The 20,323-nt window shown below is 46.4% G+C and overlaps 1 protein-coding gene across 1 annotated transcript in view; it reads left to right on the forward strand.

Moving 5' to 3' along the window:
• Positions 1–20,323, forward strand: part of LOC133353551 (AF4/FMR2 family member lilli-like) — a 42,136-nt gene that overhangs the window by 11,615 nt on the left and 10,198 nt on the right. The window contains exons 3-4 of the mRNA XM_061569872.1: positions 14,686–14,810; positions 15,200–16,412. Of these exons, the coding sequence (XP_061425856.1) occupies positions 14,686–14,810; positions 15,200–16,412 (1,338 nt within the window). The remainder of the gene's footprint in view (positions 1–14,685; positions 14,811–15,199; positions 16,413–20,323) is intronic.

Raw genomic sequence — 20,323 nt, forward strand, 5'->3', positions numbered from 1 at the left:
ATATTATATTATTATATTATTTGATTATGCTTTATTTTTATTATTTTATTACTTCCCTTCTACGTGACTTTACCGAAAGAACCAAGAAGATGAATCCCTGCAGTCACGAAAGCTTTAAATCGAAAAAGAGATGGGAGTTCTACACCGGATTGGTATCACATTCTGCATTTAACGCGGCAACAATCGCCCACAAGATGAGACGAGGGTTTTGAATGAGGTGATTTACACTTTCTGTCATTCATGTGGACAAGTGTTCTATTTCATGACGGGTCGATCGTTCAGTCAAAGACACGACGAGGGGTCTGTATCAGATGAGATGAAGGTTCCGTATTGGATTAACACAAGGGATCTATATGTCACCAGGGTCACCCTCTTGCTGTGACCTTGCTGCGGTGGTGATGAGAGCTATGCCGGGGGGAGGGGGGGGGTTTCTGGCTCCCGGCAGGTTCAACCACACCGCACTGGTCTCTGGCGAGGGGCCTTACAAACCACAGCATACTGGCACCTCCACGCTGCGGGCTGGTCGTAGCGCTAACAACACTACCCCGGACAAAAAGGTTTTGTTTCGGAAACCAAAGTGAGAAAGAGACAACGCTTAGGGCCCACAGTAGGCTCAAGCCTCCCTCCAGGGCAGTATGACCAACTCGCGATGGAAGCCTGTTGGAAGTCAGGAGTGTGAAGGAGCACCCCCTGGGTCCTAAAGCCAAGATAAGACTCGATACGTGTAACGTCCGCACCATGTACGAGACGTCAGAGACAGGCCAGGCCCTCCGTGAAACGAAGAGATTCAATCAAGACAGTGAAGGATGAGCTGGCAGCGATCGACCTCTTGGGGCGAGGCTCAACGTGTTGCTAAAGACAGGTAGAAGTGGAGAGAAACCCATTGCGGCCTCGTGTCCCATAGGGGATGAAGAGGATTAACTAGCTAACGTGTCACCAGGCAAGGGTGAGGCGATGGTCACGGGTCGCGGGAGACAAATGGTGCATCGGATTCAGGATACCAAGCGTCTCATTTGTACCATCTTCCACTAATTGTGCTCGGGCCAATCGACGCTTGAGGGACGTGTCCATGTTTGGAGATTGTTTTTGAAACATGCGTGTACATATTATCGTCCTACAATGCTTTCTTGATACATCAGACCGCATATGTATATATATTTTAAGAAATCTGCCCGGGGCTAAACTATCTTGTTACCAAACTTTGATATTGGGTCGGCAGCGTGTGAATGAACGACCACAATTTCTGTGGCTGTGGAAAAAATGAAATAATTTTTGGGGGGAGAGGTGTCTCAGGTTTTGTTAAGTTGAGTGGTTTTTTTTCGAAAACACATTTGCACCTCTTACCGCACAGGTCTCCCTTGCGGTTTTTCTGCACAAAGCCTTTATCTCTCTGGGCGATCTGGAGCAATCTGTACTCCCTAATAGAGGGGGAAGAGTGCACGCGCCCAAGCGATTATTTTGCCACGATCGAGGGTTGCGAGTGGAATTCACGAGTAAGATTTTTTTTCATAAATATCGCTCTCGGTGTAGCGGCCACTAGTGGCTGCAAGGGTCATGTGAATATACCGAACCAGTTTCTCATTTCAGGCTGATTCAATCTAGGGGAGACACAGGACCAGTTTTGATAATCGTCACTGGTGTTGGCCATGTGCGGGAATCCAACTAGGGTCGTCCGGTTCGTAGCGCAGCGTGCTAACCGCTGCACCACCGTTCCCCATCATCACACGTAAAAATAAACAACTCCCATATTCTTGGTTTTTTCGGTAAAGTCACGTGACTTTACCGAAAGAACCAATAATATGAATCCCTGCAGTCACGAACGCTTTAAATCGAAATTTAAATAACTCCCATTCAACCTGCATTGGAACTCCCTTGGGTTAACTCGGCCTTAAATGAATACCTTCTGTGGCGTGGAAATACGAGCACAGGGTTCTGGCCAAACCACCTCCTTGTTTTGTATCTTGTTTAGCATCAATAGGTGCTCGCTAAGACACTGGAGCAATGCGCTTTTAAATCTCGGTTGAAACTCATTTCTTTCTAAACTGCTTTTTGTGCTTTAGTTTGTTGTCCTTCCTCCACAGCTCCGATTGGTGTGGTTGGCTCTGCACGGTGCAAATTAAGTTGAACATACTTTGCTCCCTTTGCGCACACCCACACATATATAACCACGTCAGTTAGCAGACGCACTCCGGGCCAGCCTTCCCAGCCTGCCCTCACTTGTCTGGTGGCCTCTCCCCTCCAGGTGATGTCACCTAATGTGCCTTAGCACGCTCTGCTCCTCTTCTGGGGGATTGTAGTGGCTCTGGTAATGAAGCTTCGTTTAAACGCCGCGTGTACGGCCGGGTGTGCCAAATCCACCGCTGGATGAGGGCTCTGTAGGATGGGGTGTTGTGTTCATCTCCTTCATCGTCTTTCACCGGCAATTCTCTCATCGTGCTACGCCTCTTGTGTGCCACTCTCCCGTCGCGCTGCATCCGTGTCTCCACCCGTGTCTCTCTTCCCTCACCTGACTGCGTCTCTACCTTTCACGATCGACTTCTGGGTTCCGTCCTTGCGTACGGCTGGCAACACGTTTCGGGAGCTCGGTGTGAACGCCGAGGTCTGCTGCTGGCCACGACCAGAGGGCCCAGGGAGATGAAGCGTTTGTGTCGTCTTGCTGCTCCTCCTACATCAAAGGAGCGCAGACGACAGTGGTTTACTCTGTGGTCCACAGTTTGTGTTGCGCTGTTTACAATCGCTCTGCGGCGCTGGTTTTTTAATTTCAGTGTTTTGGTTCATCCACGTCATGATCTTGCCACGTATTTGATTTAAGTCCCTGCACACTACCAGACATACGTTTTGGCCAAATCACTACGTGGCCTAACCCAAAAATCGATTTTGAATCATAATTTAGGCACACCACAAGTAAGCACAGGTCTAATACAAGCAACACATGGTTACATTACACTGGTCGGAAGAAGTCCGAAGGCAAGGTCGAATACAAGCACACAGACCAAACCCCGTCGTTTTTAAATCCTTTATATTAAGTTCTTGCTTGCTTGCGTGCTTGCTTGCTTGCGTACGACCGTGCAAATCTTTCGGTCGTTTTTTAACCCACTTCCCGTGATCCAACTGAGCGGACATTTTGCACACAGACTCGTTGTGCATGACAATTAATTTTCGTGAAAAAAATTCCAAAATTTTACACTGTTTAGGGAATTTTTTTAAATATTTAATTACCAATTGCTTAATGGTGGCAGACAATCATCTGACCCATAGGTGGCAGCCATCTCAAGCCAGAGGACGAGAGGACTCTAGCCGCCACGCATATAAAGGATTTATAGTGAAAAACTTTGTTTTTACGGCTTAATTTTTTTCTCAGTCAACCTCAATCGGTCAAAACTGTGCAGTGCACTGTCATGAAGCTCAACGCAATAGCACACACACAGGTCCCGGTGCTTAATCAAGTTCTGCCAGCCGAATACGGCTACCAGTTGCCAAACTGTCTGGGTCAAACACACATCAAACCCGTACACAAGTCGCCACCATAGTACGCAACATGTTTGCACGGTTTGCTGCAACTCCAGTGTTGATGGAACAATTGCTCTTGTCAATGCAAGTCAACAGTGGTCGTCTGATGTAGACACTGGCCCCTGCCATGGGAATGTGGAATTCCTCCCCCCACCACCACTGACTCAAAGGCAACCGACAGAGATGAGCGCCCCGCTCAATGGCACGTCGTTTTGAGCGAGGAGACACTGACACATTTTTGTTGTTGTTAGCCGCGTGACGTCAACGAATTCCCGAGCGATGTTTTTGAAATCGGGAGATATCGCGCCTCCCTTTCCCACGGGGTGTGGGGGTGAGGCGTCGTGGCGTGCCGTTTGGCGGTTTCTGAAACGGAGCAAACACAACCAGCGAAACTAAACAAACGTGGCCCTGGATGTTTTTTTTTCTGTGGGGCTGGAGGAGGCGGAGGTTTTGCCCTCTTTGTCTTCCATCGCAGGTGAGGCCACGGGAGGGTGGCATCAGGCCACGCGATCTCCTTCGCAGCAGGCCCCACGTCCTGCCTACGCTCAGCCAAACTGTTCGGTGGCGAAATACAGAAATACCATACGCTTAGACCTCATTCACATATCTTGTGTACACATCCCATCAGCCACACGGCTTTCTTGCGAGTTGCGTCGTTTCAGCCTCATTAGTTCAACCGAGCAAATTCCGCACCGGTTTTGGCATTCCAGTGTCTCATCAGCAGAGTCAGGCTGGCGTGAACTGCCAGATGTTCTAGGCTAGGGCCTTCTCTGTTATATATGGGTCCGAGCTGAACACGAAACTGTATAATACATAGCACAAAATATGAATTTGCGCCGTGGAGAATGTGAATAATGAGAAATGTGTGAAGAGATGGACCATGAGAATGGGGAGAATTGTGTGCTTATTTCGATGCTTATATTCTCCATGATGAAACTTTTGATTATTTTGTATTAAAAGCTGCTCGGGCTACTCGTTAAACTCACTTGGGCGCACTGGGGAAGAATCATGGGTTATGAATGTACTGCCAGCTATCGGTTATCCGGTGAAAAATCGGTGGGGGGGTGGGGGGTGGAGGGGGGGAAGGGGTAGCCCGCATAAAACAAAAACATAAAAATTCAAAACATACGAACTCTGGCCATCGGGGTCTTGGCGCAGTTCGCAAAAACGCAGAGAGTATGCAAATATTTAAATAATTATTTCTCTTTCTACGCGACTTTACCGAAAGAATCAAAGAGTAACGCTGAGAATGATTGTGAAGACAGAATGCGGCATCTCTCCTCTTATGGCCTCTGACACTTGCCGTCACGTGGGCGCAGAGCCTCTGACCCACAGCGATTGAGGAGCAGCAGACCGTGAAACCAGTGAACACGTAACGATATGAGTTGAGTTATTTATTCACAGGAGTGGTGAATGGACCTCTATACATTCATGCAGCATGACATATCGCCGATTATTTACTTTTCCTTTTCAGGCCACAGTGTTAATTGATTAATGTGTTGAGTTTTTAGTTATATCTCAGTCCCGCTGTATCGAGGCCTATGCACAATCCACCTGGAATGCACCTCTCGTCAGATCTCAAAAGCTGATTAGGCTTCGAACCGGGACAGTGCTTGAAAGGGTGACCACTGCACAAGCCGGTCGTCAGAAACGGCTGCTACGTGGTGGCCAACGGAGGTCATTGCAGCAACATTCAATGTTGTACGGCACTTCTACGCTCTGGCATCTGTGCTTCTCACCTTCACTGTTCCCGCGCGGGGAATCGTAGTGAAGCACAGTCAATAAAGCCCACGACTGACAAGACGTGGAGAGAGCCTCGTTCAGCGATTAGTGGACAAGGGGGCTGCAGACATCTCGGGTAACATCAACCAGATGTGTTTGAATTCGAAGAAGTGTGATTCTGAAAAATGGTGCCACGGACTTTGAGCCATTCTCTGGAAATGTGGAATATTCCTCGCTGGATCAGTGCCACCAATAGAAGTGAGGCACCGCACAACTGTTGGCTTGGGCAGGGAGGCAGACACCTTGATGCGTTTATAGACTCCGTTCGCCTGCCCAAAACTTGTCCGAGCATGGGCGCACGCACAATTCGCGTGGCCTAATGTTCCTCCCTCTGTGAGTGTGTGCTGCAATTCAGCTGCTCGTGGGTTCGGCGAAAAATGTATCCGGCTCATTTTGCCATGCCAAGAAAATGAGTCACAACTAATGAGCCTAATTTCCACTTTCACAATCCATCGTTGACTTTCTTGCGGTTCAGTCTGGAGAACGGCCTTGCTCTGTGTAGACCAGTCTTGTTGTGTATTGGTCAGCCTTGTTTCGGTATAGATCAGTCGAGATCCGTATCGAGCAAGCTGCTGGTTTATAGCCTCCCCAATGCCATCCCTATTCCTCACAGTCACGCAATGCATTAACCTCTCTCTCTCCTACCCATGAATTGTTTGCATCGCTCCATCTCCACGGAGGTTGTACATTCGGGCGTGTTCTCCCCTTTGGCTGCCATTCCATCATCTGGTTCACTCATCAGACACCATCTCTTCTAGCCACGATGTATCCTGGAAAATATCGCGTGCTATACATTCATTAACAGTCAATAAAATGTCTCATTTGCAAGCATTCTCTGATCTTTGTGTTCTTCTCTGCGTGTCAGGGCGAAGCTAAGCATGCATCTGTCTTCGTGCACTTTGCAATTGTTCTTGCACTTAATTTCTTACTTACCGGGTTTTGATTCATTGCATAAGAGGTAATGGGGCACCAAATGAAAATAATCCCTTTCACATCTCTTCAGAATTTTAACTCCCTTTGAGTCTGTGGTATAGAGATCGCAGGCATTGTGATACCCAATATATTTTAAAGTGCTGTTCAGTACAGACAAAATAGTTAATCTGTTAATGGTCGAAAGGCAAAAGTAGCTCCAAAAATGTTTAAGCCAGCATGGGCTTTGGTGGGTGCGGAACTGAGACATCCATTGCACACTATTATCCTGTAACATGATTTTGACAAAATATGCCAAGAGTTACAATGACGTGAGTGATTAAGGTAGAAAATGTACTATTTCGAATTGCTCCATAAGGCTTTTGAAGGTGTTTGCTTTACACAATTTAACATCATTGTTTTCAGGGACCTTGTTTAACTTTTAAGTAATACTAGAGTGTATGCTGTCAGCTCAGTCACCAATTACTCCACGCAAAAGATATGGCTTTATGCTTAACTTGGCAAAATTCCAGCTCTAAATTCCAGCTTTAAAACTGTTGTTTTTACCACCTTGTGATGATCGTTGCTCTGAACGTGGGCGGTTGGGAAATTACTGCCTCCTGAATAAGAGGTTACTTAAGAATCGAGCTCCAGCCGTCGAGTTCATAGAGCAGTGCGCAAACCACTTTACCACCACTCATTGTACACGTACATACATGCATGCACACACAGAAAACACTGGATTTCGTCAGACTGCCCAGCGTGTTTAAATGTATAATCGCTTAATGGTAATGCGGTCTAAGCACCGACGCAGGAATTGTGGTTTCGTGTGCATGCATCCACCTTCTCTAAAGCCACCAGCATTGACGGGCATTGCATAAGCAGCATGTGGTTTTCGGGTAGGCTGTTGATTTATTGTGAAGATTAATTTATTCATATTTTGAAGATAGGCACACGTGAACGGTTACACAGGCACAGAGTGCAGAGATACACAGGCGTGTGTTCTTACACACCGCGCAGAGACTCTAACGCAGACATTCAGAAATAGACACGTACGCATGTATATATGTTGAACTTCTTTCGCACCATACGTAGCCAAACGTGCTACTGGGAGGTGCAAAGAGACATGCATAGAGCCGCATGTGCACATACTCGTGCACAGAATTTGATTCCCGGCCATGGCTAAAACATCCATGGCGAGTGACATCTTAACCAGCCATGGGTCTCCCGTTTACGAACCTGCATCCTCGAGTGTGGCGAAGTGTGGTCAAACAACCCCCGATGACTAACGCAGCATGGTGAGCCATTCATCCAGCAATCGAGTGTCAGATTGCTACTTTTTATATAGTAAAGTATTTTTACTCAGAAGAGCGGTATATGTCTTGGATGGCTCATAATGGCTATGTCCTGTGAGCCAGCATCTGACTCTCGAGCCAGCATTTTTAAAATGCTTGGGTTTGAGCATTTGGATCCGAGTGGTCTTTAAAGGTTCACAATGGCCATTGCAAAGCATTGCCACAGCACTTTTGAGCACTTGGGTTCAATTTCTGGAGCTGGGCTTCTTTTGGAAGGATCATAATGGCCGAGTGCGAGCCAACACCTCTTGAGATTCTGGGTTCGGTCCATGGCGATGAATGTCTTTTGGAAGATTCGTAATGGTTATGTCGAAACACTGAGCCATTGATTGAGACCTCGGGTTTGAACTGCTCACTCGTTACTTACGGGCCTGTCCCGTGACCTCCTGCCAGTAAGCTTTCATAGCTGCACATGACGTATACCAGAATTGGCACGGGCGTTGCAATGATGCTATCGCCACTTTGTGGTGAACGGAGGTTGTTGCTAAGGTTTTTCTGTGCCTGCCAGGTGTACGAATTTGCCGTATAGCATGCGCCCCAATCGTGGCGTTGGCTGAGTGGCTCACGCTGCCTATATTGTCAAACTAGAATCATAATTATGATGTCCTGACTGTGTCGGCTTGAGCAGTTGTGCCGTACAGGTCGTACCCACCTGTTGTTCGTTGCGATGTCTGACGTTTCACTACACTTGCCGGAAGCTTCCTCAACTCCCAGGTGGTACACTGCTCACTGACAATTAATGCTCTCTCCTAGATGTAGTGGCTGTAATGAGCGCCTGTCATTAGAAATGTAACGAAGCTTCGACTGGTATCGCTTTTTTTAAGCTCGCAATTTAACGCGTCGAATTGCATATGTAAGAATCAACGTCGTTCTTTATATGGGCTCTATGCAATGTGTTCGTGTGACCCAGGCAGCCGCTAGAGGCTGCTACTTTTTACCACAACGTGAGCGAAAATAGAATCGCTTACTCATTGGTTCTTTCGGTAAAGTCACGTAGTTAGAAATAAAATAAAATAAAACAAATCACGACCTTTTCTTTTATTTCTACCTACGTTACTTTACCGAAAGAACCAAAGAGTATGGATTCCTGCAGTCACGAAATCTTCAAATCAAGATAGAATCACTTCTTGAAGCGAACTGCGATGATTTATTGAATCAACATGAAGAGGGGGTGAGTCCTTTCACCCCTACCCCGTGGCTTGTAAGGCAGGGTTGGTGGATCAGACAGAAGATGGAAACTGATAATTGGTTTTTTACCCTTCTATCTGCCAACAAAACTGACACCTTTTTTGCATTATGACTGCAGGTATTGTGGTCTATGCAAACATGACTCCTTGTAAAAAAGGTGTCCGTTTTGTTGCCAGATAGAAGGGTAAAAAAACAATTATAATTTTTTTTACTGGCAAATGAGGTTCCAATGGTGTAAATGATTACCCCGAGCTCTCATACTCTGATGGTGAATTGTTTTTGAGTTGTGCGCCTTTTGGCGTCATCTGGTCCAACCCATGTGAGACTAGGCTCTAAGGAAAGCTGTCTCGGGTGTGGACCAATCAACTTCAAGGACAGTGCACATTATCAGAGTTATGTTTTTTGTTTGTATTATGACTGCAGGTATTGTGGTCTTATGCAAACATGACTCCTCGTAAAAAAGGTGTCAGTTTTGTTGCCAGATAGAAGGGTAAAAAACCAATTATCATATTTTTTACTGGCAAATGAGGTTCCAATGGTGTAAAAGATGGAAACTGTTTCAGAATTGCCCAAGCAACCCAAGCAGAACACTCCTGAAAATGTATCTTGAGACTCGGCGAGGCTTTCCCGGACAAAATCACAACGTTCAAGTCATGCTTCTTCCTGTGTATTTGCAGTCCTCATCAATTTGTGGAAATTGCACAGGCGTGGAACATGGCCAGACCAAATCGCCTTCGGGGTCAGAGCGTTCAGCCCGTACCATTGACATCTTGGCTTCAAAATTGGGCTCCCTCTTACCTGTGATGCAAACTGGGTTCTTAAGTCTTGTGAGTTGGTGATCTCAGCCAAGTCACCACGAAAAAGCCATTAGATTAAATTAGTTTTTTTTCTTTACAAATTGGAAAATTGTTGCTTTGAGTTTATAAAAAAAATAGTTTGATTGGCATCAAACTTTCTTTGCAAGGCATATAAATGGTGAGCCACGGATGCAGATTAAAAAAAGGCTGGGTGAAGTGACTTCAAAAGTAGTTCTGCAACATCATCTTCCTGGACCATTATTTGACGGAATGCACTTGTTAGCAAAGCAGAGTTCTGAATATGTTATTTTCGTGTGTCATGACATGATTCCATTGGCACACTTGCAATTTAATCTCAAAGAGATATTATATTCCTTTAAAAATATATAAATTCTTAGATAATGAAAGGGAGCACGAAAAATTGTCAGTTATTTGGGTCAAATCGGTGGAGGGAAGGAGGTCAAAGCAACCGTTGGTCGGATTAACATTTAAATGTACACCCCCGCCCATTACACATGGGGCTAATTGCTTAATGAATCCATCGTCTGGATTGCAACGCTTTTCTGGTAATTATTTCAAGCGATGAGTTAGTGGAGCTGTGGTTATAATGCTCCACTCACAAGTTAGAAGTTGCAGGTTCAGATCCCGGTCGAGGATTGACTCGGCCCTTCACCATCAGCATCATCATCACCATGATTTACGTCATCATGAGCCTCGCTGCAATCATCACTCTAAGATTCCCCGATGTATATATAAAAAAACGTATTATTTCTAATGAATGTAATATATTATTATCACATGAAAAATTTGTATCATTACAATCATCATTATCATTATGATAATCATCATCTTCACCAAAGCTATCATCATCATTATGCCTCTGGGGTCTGTGAAACAAGTTCCACCGTTGGAAGTTAACAGTGATTTTTACGTAGATTTGATGATCCTGTCTTGAGAATGCAGAATTGCCATCATATGCTCCGGCCACCAAATGGATATGCATTTCGCCATATTTCTTGTTCGAGCATGGAGGAGGCAGAGAGGACTCGTAAGAGGCCGATCGCACGACACGATAGAAGCCGCACCCCGTATCTCCTTTCATAACTCTTGCACGGTTAAATTAAAATATCTGTTCATAATGAGCCCCTGTATCTTTGGCAATATGTGGAGGCACTACTGACAGCTCGTATGACAGCATCTGTGGTTGTATGCAAAAAATACCTCCAGATAATCCATACCACACTCTCAACCCAAGAGATCGGAGTTTCATTTCTGGCTACGCTTCATCGGTGGTGAATGATATCCTGGGCTCCTTCATGAACCTCTACTAACTAATTCTAGATTTGCAGCTTTCGTGACTGCAAGGATTCATATTCTTAGGTTTTTTCGGTAAAGTCACGTAGGTAAAAATTTTAAATTAATAAAAGTAAAATAAAAATAAAATAAAATCACGACGTTTCGGAGGCAACACAAGCTAGTAACTAGCTTGGTGAAGTTTGGTCTAATAATGCCCATGACTGGCATGGCATTGGCAGGCTTCCATCCTGTATTTGGATTAGTGGCTATTAACTATTGTCCACGTATCAGAGAAAGAATCGGCTGTCACTTCCAGGTCACTTCAGATTAGCACGGTTCGAAAGAAGATCAACATGCATACTTCTGTTTGTTTTGAATAACGAGTCTACTGCATGTTTGGTAAACAAAAAGTGCATTGTTGTCAACTTGAAAATAGATTAACCCAGTGCTTTTTCATTTTAAAAAATGTTGATCTTTGAAAGTGCCAAAGAGTTGACCAGCTGAGTTCATTCTACTGCTAATCTTCTCACGGTCGAACCAACGAGGCCGCATTTTGCTCAATTATGAACTCATTCCCATCGGAGCAGAATATTGCACAGACGCACATTTCATGAAATACATCGGCAGCACGGTACAGGAGGAGCCAATAGAAACAGAGACACAGTGAGAAATCGAAAATAATAAATTCAGACACGCAATAGAGTGAAGGATCGAGACAGGTGGAGAGAGAGAGACTTTTGACTTTTCAACAACTTTTATTGCCGCCAGCAACAACAGCACTGGAGGCGATTCCGATATGAAATACAAAGTCACCAGCAAACAAATGAAAACAAACGCTATAAATCCACACGCCGTGGCGCTAAATGCACCGCGCACAACACGAAAGAAAAGTCACGTGGTGGTGGTGTTGGTGGTGGTCATCGCGCACGCCACGGTGACGAGCGAGCGCTTCAGAAGGTGAACACGAGGGTGCCGTCCACGCTGGTGCAGAGAGGGGCTTTTCTGGCTCCCCAGCGTTCGAAGAAGACATGAACATCACCGACATGTGTGTGGTACGCGAGCTCCAGCCGGAGCCGTGCCTTAAGCAGGCCCCTGAATACTGGAAGCACAGAGACAGCGGCTCCATATCAGATACAATGTTTTGCTGGTTGGCTCAGAGGACAGACGGAACGTCATGTCAAAAGAACGTGTGGGTTGCTATTATATAAAAAAGCACGTTGCACATTTATCAAAATGTTGGCAAATAGGTTAAGCTTTTTTGTTCTTCATACAAAACAAAGAATTAAATCTGATCGGACTGGTTTGTAAAAACGCAGCAAGTAGCAAGCATCATGAGATCACTTGCAGCTAGAGAAAACGTAAACAGGGTTAGTCAAAAACAATTTCCCTCCGATTTTGCCTCCAGCGCGCCTGGGCACCCTGCCCGAATCGAAGCCACGTTTTGATCACGATTATCTCGAGCAAAACTTGGAGTGAACCTCAAAAATGTGTCCATTTTTTGCATGGAAACCACACATCAGTGGCATCTGGGAATTATAATAATGTACACCCCTTTGTCAATCCACCGCTGGATAAAGACCTCCCCACGGTGCATTATTCATGTGGGGGTTGTTTGTCCATACTTCACCATAATGGCCTTCATAAAGGAGAAGGAGGCCCTACCCTTAATTTGGACAAATACTCTGAACAACCCTGTTGAAGACAACAAATCGAGAAATAGCACGAACAAATACGAATTGATTCTCGAATTGAATTCAACTCGAATCGCGACGATTAATCTAATTGCTGATGTGGAAAATGTATGCCGAGCCTAGCAGCAGGCAATGAAACGGCTGGGAATCAGGCGGAAGAGGTCACATGTCTTTCGTCTGAAGCTATCAAAATGTAACAGAGAGGTGGTGAGATGTTTCCACATCCCAATAAGGCCACAGGTTCGTGGACGTATGTCTTACCTTCATAATGAAGGTTTTCGGGTGAGATCGCGTAAGTGTAAATGTGTCGTAACCTTCAACCACCAGACACAGCCAATTAGTAAGGGATTTGTCACGTAAACAACACGCCAATTATTTACTACTTCAGCCCACCGGCGTGTTGGAGAGTAAATCCACAACATTTATAATTTGATGTATGCCATAGCTGTCAACCCATACGGTTTAACCGTATTCTTGTACAGGAAATTGAGTTTTCAGGTCCATACGGTGTACAGCCGTTTCAATATGGTTAGAAAAATATGTTTTTGTCTATTCGTTTGTGTTTCTCCCTTGTGATGGGACCTTATAGGATGAACGTTGAGATTTATAAGGGACACGAGGTGACCAATAAAATCTGAATTGGTCCGTAATAATGTCGGCGCTGATAAGGGGTTGACAGGCATGGAGATGTTTCCACATCCCAATCAGGCCACAGGTTCGTGTACGTGTGTATGTTGAAGTTCTATCGCACCGTACGTAGCCAACTGGACGACAAGCTAAATATGAAAATCAGTTCTAAATAATTTAGTTTTCAATCTGGATTTAGAAGTGCATAGCTCCAGTGGCTTTCAAATACAATCTGAGTGTGTGTGTACTACACGATACAGTGTGTCCTCAAGATCATGCGGGCACACGTACTGTGTCCCGCATGTTTTGTGAAATCGTGTTTTTAAGGAATTGCAAACAAAAAAAATGGAAATCGAACCCACGAAGTAAAAAAGAACCCAAATAGCATGCAAAGCGATGCTGACATCGTGTTATCCAAATGAAACTAATTATTTGGCAATGCTGCTGCATCGGCAGCGATGCACGGAGAAGAATGGCTAAACAAAAAGCGCAACGTGCTTCGTGTTATCAACACGGTGGCCTTACGAAGAAAACTACATAATGGGTGACCGTAATCTTGACTTAAAGCTTTCGTGACTGCAGAAATTCATACTCTTTGGGTCTTTCGTTAAAGTCAGGAAGAACGTAATCAACCAGGTAGGGTGTTGACTGTTATGGTATCCGACTCTCTTGTATTACATTACATTTCTAAGTATACTAGATTTGTGTTTCTATTTCATTCATACCTGATGATGATTGCTTGTGTTGCAATCGAAACGTCGTATGCTAGTATTTAATTTATTATTTTCTCTTTATACGTGACTTTACCGAAAGAACCAAAGAGTAATTCCTGCAGTCACAAAAGCTCCAAATTAAGTTTTTTCACGTAGATAGGTTCAAATAAAATAACAAAAAACTACAACGTTTCGATCGCAACACAAGCGATCGTCATCGGGAGGAAAGAGGAGGAAAGCTGCTGATTGCAGACTTTTATAGGGTGGAAAATGGGTGACCGCTTCAGGCAATGGGCCTTCTATGCAGCACTTGGCTAGTCTGTCTGTCCGACCTCTCTATATCCACTTCGTATTTGTAACGCCGCAATGTAATTAACGAATGCGCTGAGTGTTTATTGTTATACGCGCTTGTCTTAATGTATGTATGTTGAACTTCTTTCGCACTGCACATCGCCGGCCGTGCGAATCGAAGGTGCGGGGGAAGGACAACAAACTAAACACAAAAAGCAGTTCTAAAGAAATGCGTGTGTCATTCGAGATGATTTAAAGTGCATAGCTCCAGTGGCTTCCTGATATCGGAAGGAAGAGCCTTCCAGATGGCCGCAGAAGTGCGTCTGATGTGGTGACCGTCTGCGCAGAAAACCCCGCGAGTCATTGCAGTCGCAGTTGAATCCTGTCCTGTGCAGTACACTCACGTAGGATTGGATTTGCGCGTTCCCGAATTGGTTTTGCGACTGTCGGCGGTCCTTACAAATCGCTTTCAATATCTCTGGCAGCACGTAACGACGTGCGTGGCGTACGTACGGTGCCGTTGCAGAAAATGCGCATCCGCAGCGCGTGTGGGGCTTCCTTCAGCACGCGCAACGGAAATGTCATCAACGGTGTCCTTGGCCACAAGTTCATGATCATCGACGGGGACAAAGCCATCGCTGGCTCCTACAGGTGAGCAACCTCCACGTTCACCTCACAGCCTCTTGTCACAGCGCTGAGGGTTGCCGCCTCAGAATCAGAAGTGTATCCCCCCCCCCACCCCCCCGAGTAAAGCCCATTGAGCTAAGAATCTCGTTTTCAAGGGCGACTCAACCGTCAGACAACATCAAAGCATCCCACAATGATGTAAAAAAGTACTAAGAGGAACATTCCTCGTGTTGAAGCAGCTGATCTGCTGGGAAAGCTGTACATTCTCCATTGGGATAGTACATGTCCTGGCATTTGTTCGTTGTGTAGTAACAATAATAATGATCAATGAAGATGATTGGTCCATGACTCCCTCCCTCTCCGTCTCCGCTCATCTCTCTGCCGTTGTCTCTCCCCGCCGACGTCTCCCCAAGCTTCACGTGGTCCGCGTCCCGTCTCGACCGCAACATCATCACGGTCCTCACGGGGCAGATCGTGGACACGTTCGACACGGAGTTCCGCGAGCTCTACGCCGCCAGCAAGCCGGTCCGCACCGAGTCCCTGAAGCTTCCCGACGACCCCAACGCCGGGCAGGACCCCGAGCCGAGCCCCTCGAAACCGGCCGTGGCGGTGAACGCCGCCGCCTCCCGCCGGATGCTCAACCCCAAGTACGCCCTGGTGCTGGGACGTGGGCCCGCGGCGGCCGGGGTCGCTGCCGAGAACGGCGTCGCCGGCGTTGATGCCGTGGACGCCGCCGCCGTCGCCGCCGCCGCGGCCGCCGGAGCCACCATCGCCGCCGGCGGAGCGCAGCAAAAGTACCGCGAGCGGTTGGATCGCGTCGAGCAGTGGGACGTGAAGGGGGAGGTGGGCGAAGGCGAGGACAGGCCCGACTCCGACGCCGCGGACGGCGCCAAGCAAGCGAGCGCTCCCCGCGAGCGCGTCATCCGCGTCATTTACCGCGAGCGGCCGAGCAACGGGCCGCAGTGCGCGGAAAACGCGGCCTCGCAAAACGCCACCGCCGCCGCCGCGGCACAAGAGGTGGCGGCCGCGGCGCGAAGGAGCTCGATGAACGACTGCGTGGCGGTCGCCGAGACGGCCGGGAAGGACTTGCCTGATGGCGTGGGCAACAACGTGCTGAAACAACAACAGCTGCAACGACGGAACAGCGATTATATTGTTCAGCAGCAGCAACAACAGCAACAGCAGCAGCCACCGCAGCCACCACAGCCACCACAGCAGCAGCAACCAGGCAACAGTGAGGATGATGATGACGACGACGATGACGATGACGACGATGACGACGATGAAGATGACGATGACGAGGGGGAAGAGGATGCTGAAGATGACGAGAGTGTCGGGTATGAGTACGAGGATGCGCAGGAGGGACTGCCCTTAACCGGGATGGCCGCGGTGGCGGCGTGGGTTCCCACGCCTGCAGTCAATCGGTCTCAGTCGTTCGGCGGAGGCGGCCGTGGCCGTGGCGGTGATGACGGACGAATCTTCTCGGCGTTCGAGGGACCGCTGGACGACAAAGCGGGCCTCGCGGGTGGGATGCAGCGCTCGCATTCCACGGAAGAGCCTGCGTCTCCGTCGCCGCTCGACTTTTCGACAGCCCAAGACTATATGGAGGCGGGAGATGATGCTGGGGTGAGTGTGCCGACACATCCGGTTGTTGTTGTTGTTCGTGTGATTATTGTCCTCCTCGCTTGGTATGCAGGAGGTCGTGGGTTCCATCCCAAGCCTGGCGCCTGCTTATTTGGAGTTTGCGTGTCTCTCCCCGTGGTTGCGTGGATTTTCCTCCAGGTCCTCCAGTTTTTCCCTCCGCATTTAGAATCAACATCACGCGTTTAAAGTATTTGTCCGCTATATATTTCCACCTGATAAGGCACTTCGTCGAGCTATCAATTGTCAGAGCCAGGTCGCTTCTGAAAAAAGATCCATATAGCTCAGTGGGCCTTAACTGGTACAAAATGTGTGAAAATGCAAATATGATAATTGTTTTTTACCCTTCTATCTGGCAACAAAACTGACGCCTTTTTTTACAAGGAGTCATGTTTGCATAGACCACAATACCTGCAGTCATAATGCAAAAAAAAACATAACTCTGATAATGTGCACTGTCCTTGAAGTTGATTGGTCCACACCCGAGACAGCTTTCCTTAGAGCCTAGGCTCACATGGGTTGGACCAGATGACGCCAAAAAAAAGGTGTCAGTTTTGTTGCCAGATAGAAGGGTAAAAAAACAAATATCATATTTTTACTGGCAAATGAGGTTCCAATGGTGTAAGATGCAAATAGTCGTGACCTAACTCGTGTTAGACATGTGCATCATCAGATTCCAACCTGCTTTTGTGAGGTTGTGAGGTTGTAGCGCTGCGTGCCAATCACTGACATTGCCACCCACGAGCCGGGAAAAAGGTATTGTTTTTTTGCTCAATGTTTGTCTCAAACACAATAATGGGTTTTGTCTGTTGAAGTAACGATGAATTGATTCGTAAATTAAAATCGACTCTTGCTCTCGCGACATGCACATTTGATGCTAACCTCGCATTTATACCAACTGAAGTAAATAAAAAAAAGCTGTGCAAACAAGACTGGTGAGCCTTAAAAACAATACAAATGAGAATGCGAAAAATGAGACAAATGCAAGCAATTCTTGTAGTGTTGAGCAAACCCAGAACCGTGCTAAGCAATCAACTCGTGAGGAGGTTGTATCGTCACATTTCTACTATCAGATCCCGTGAGTACATCGATTCTTTGTCTTTAAAACAAAATGATGAATGGAGTGGCCAATTGCGGCTGTGGGGACCACATGAAACCCACTGCATGCAACGTGTACGAATCGACAACTAAAATTACACCGATTCTTATCCCGTTGAATCGATGCACGCGCCCCGAATGCTTAGAAATTAATATTGGACGATGAATCGATGCGTCGGCATACTTTACGTGGCCTGCAGGATGCACGCACGGCTATCTGTCCAAGAATAATTGGCAGCTTTAGGCTCGGCTCTCTCCATCCCTGGTCCCATCTCGAGTGCCCTTATTCATTTCACTGTGCGGACCCTTTTCATTTAAGTCATCAAGCGGAATTTTCTCTCTCTCTCTTTTTTCTTTCTCTGCACATGCAAGTTTAATTGCAGCTGGCTAAAACAAATATTTACGGTTGCCCTCCCGTAATAATAACAATTGCATGCACGCTCCATTATGGTGCAGGGCGTTGAATAATTGTGCCGTGCAACGCAAGGGGAAAATGGGCATCAAATGCGACGCTGTAGTTACAATCGCGTAATGGCAGCCACTAATTCATGGGATGAAGAGTAAGCGAGGCAGCGGGCATGGCCCCCCCACCGCTCACTGATTTCTCTAGTTTCAAGTTTCATTTTCAAGTTTCATTTATTAGGTATAGCCCTGTGAGCCATTCGGCTCTTGAATCGGGTGCAACCGCAACAAACAAAAAAACAAAAACATGAACAAGAAAACATCTTAAAGTGACTATGTGCAAACAGAAAATCCAAGAAAAGACAGAAAAATCTTGTAGAAAAAGCACCGTACACCAACACTGTGTGTACACCAACACTGTGTGTACACCAACATTGTGTGTACACCAACACTGTGTGTACACCAACACTGTGTGTACACCAACACTGTGTGTACACCAACACTGTACCCACATCGGCCTAGTTACCATCCCAGGGAACGGGCCCAACGTATCTGGGCAGGAATCTAGGCGAGGTTGGGGTTGGTCGTGTTGGTGATTGAGAATCGTGGTAAATTAGATCTGTTTGTCAACTTTCTTTACCTACAAAGTCATCTCAGTACTTCCGGTTGACTTCACCCATAGATGTGCGTGGGTGCTGAGATATTGTTGCACCACTCTGCAGCAGTGACTCTTGTCTGAGCTCAAAGTTAACAGGAAATATCCCCCACCACCTGTGGGTGATTCCTGATTCCTGTTCATCATCACCTTCATGCTGGATGAAGGCCTCTCTGCTTCACCAACATCCTGCCTATGGGCTGATCTCATCTCTCCATCCTCCACTGTCGTCTTCCTATTCGATGTGTATTGCCAAAGCCAGCTAGCATTTCCCAAACCAGTTTACCTTTTTTTTGTTAACAGTCAACAAGATTGTCCATAATGTGCATCTGTTCTCTAATCCGAAATTTTCTATTCCTTTGTCCTGGTGCATTGTCAAGCATGCATTTCTCTGTGCATAAGCATGCACTTTTCAGCTGTTTGCTCAGCGGTGGTTGTCGTAGTCGATGTTTCCATTCGCCAACACACCGAATAAAACAAACACGTCTTCTCTCGGAGCTTTCATTACGGGGCTCGTCATTGTCAAATTAATTTCCCCAAAAAGCAACTCCAAATTGTTGCTGTTGCTCGCCGCGTTACGTCAGCGTCTGTGCCCCGGTCCACCTTCACGGATTGCCCCAGACAGACAGACACTGTATTCCAGTCTACCCTTTAAGACAGAAACAGGAATACTTCTTCACAATTCTGGCCTATCGCCTGATGAAGCTGGTTGTTGTAATCACCAGCGAAACGTCGTTAACTCGAATTGTAAACGTCGTGGGATTTTACTCTCCAACACACCGTTGTCTGTTGAAGTAGTAACTAATTGTCAAGTTTTGTTTACGTGACAAACCTTACGAATTGGCTGTGTCGGGTGGTGGCTGCTTTAATGACGCATTTATATTTACGCGATCAAACCCCAAAAAACCCCTTTATTATGGATATTGGTCGCAGAAGGCTACGTGTGAAACGCACACTCCGCTGTGCTTTCCCATTGTGTCTGCCCTCCAATTATTCCCTTTTGTTCGTCAAACTTTCTTTGACGTGGCTTTTGTTTCGCTCGTGCTTATTCTTAGTCCTACTTTGCGGCATTCCTTTGTTAAGTTCATCAAAAGATTACCGAAGTCGATTTCCATTGGTTGTTGCAATGAGGTGGCTTCATACTCTCTCCACTGGCCTGCGTGCCTTTATTTCTCCAATCCAATTTTGAGAATACGGTCAAGTTTCACCATCCGTAGCCTTGATGAGAGCATTTATTCCTCGCATGTTTTGGATTTTGTTACTATTCCTCATGCAATTGCAGCGTCGCTCTAGCATGTTTATTTATGTACTGTATGTGCATTTTTATATATACGGTATAAAGGCTTTGGTTTGTGAGAACTTGGATGAATATATCAGTTTCCACAGACTCGACTAACTTTTCATTGTCTTCAACTCCCAATTGAAATGGTATTCGATATTGAATTGCCTTTTCTAGATTGTGGATATTAAGGTTGTCGCTTTTGATTTGCCTCTAAATTACTTCTGTACAATCTTCATGACGAGTTCATATAATTGAGCCAAGAGGCTGATAGGTATGCAACAGTCACATCAGTCTTGCATCCTATTTTTGAATAGATTCAATAGTGAGGGCACCATACGACCATTGAGATGTTTCACATCTGCGTAAACGTTTGTAAATGCTTCAGCCAATGTAGCTGTGACAGCTGCTGCCACTTTCGTCGATGATATCCACAATTCCATCTGCGTCTGAGAGCATTTC

Source organism: Lethenteron reissneri, chromosome 44, assembly GCF_015708825.2.
Source record: "Lethenteron reissneri isolate LAM-NWPU_2019-01 chromosome 44, ASM1570882v1, whole genome shotgun sequence".
NCBI classification, from domain to species: domain Eukaryota; kingdom Metazoa; phylum Chordata; class Hyperoartia; order Petromyzontiformes; family Petromyzontidae; genus Lethenteron; species Lethenteron reissneri.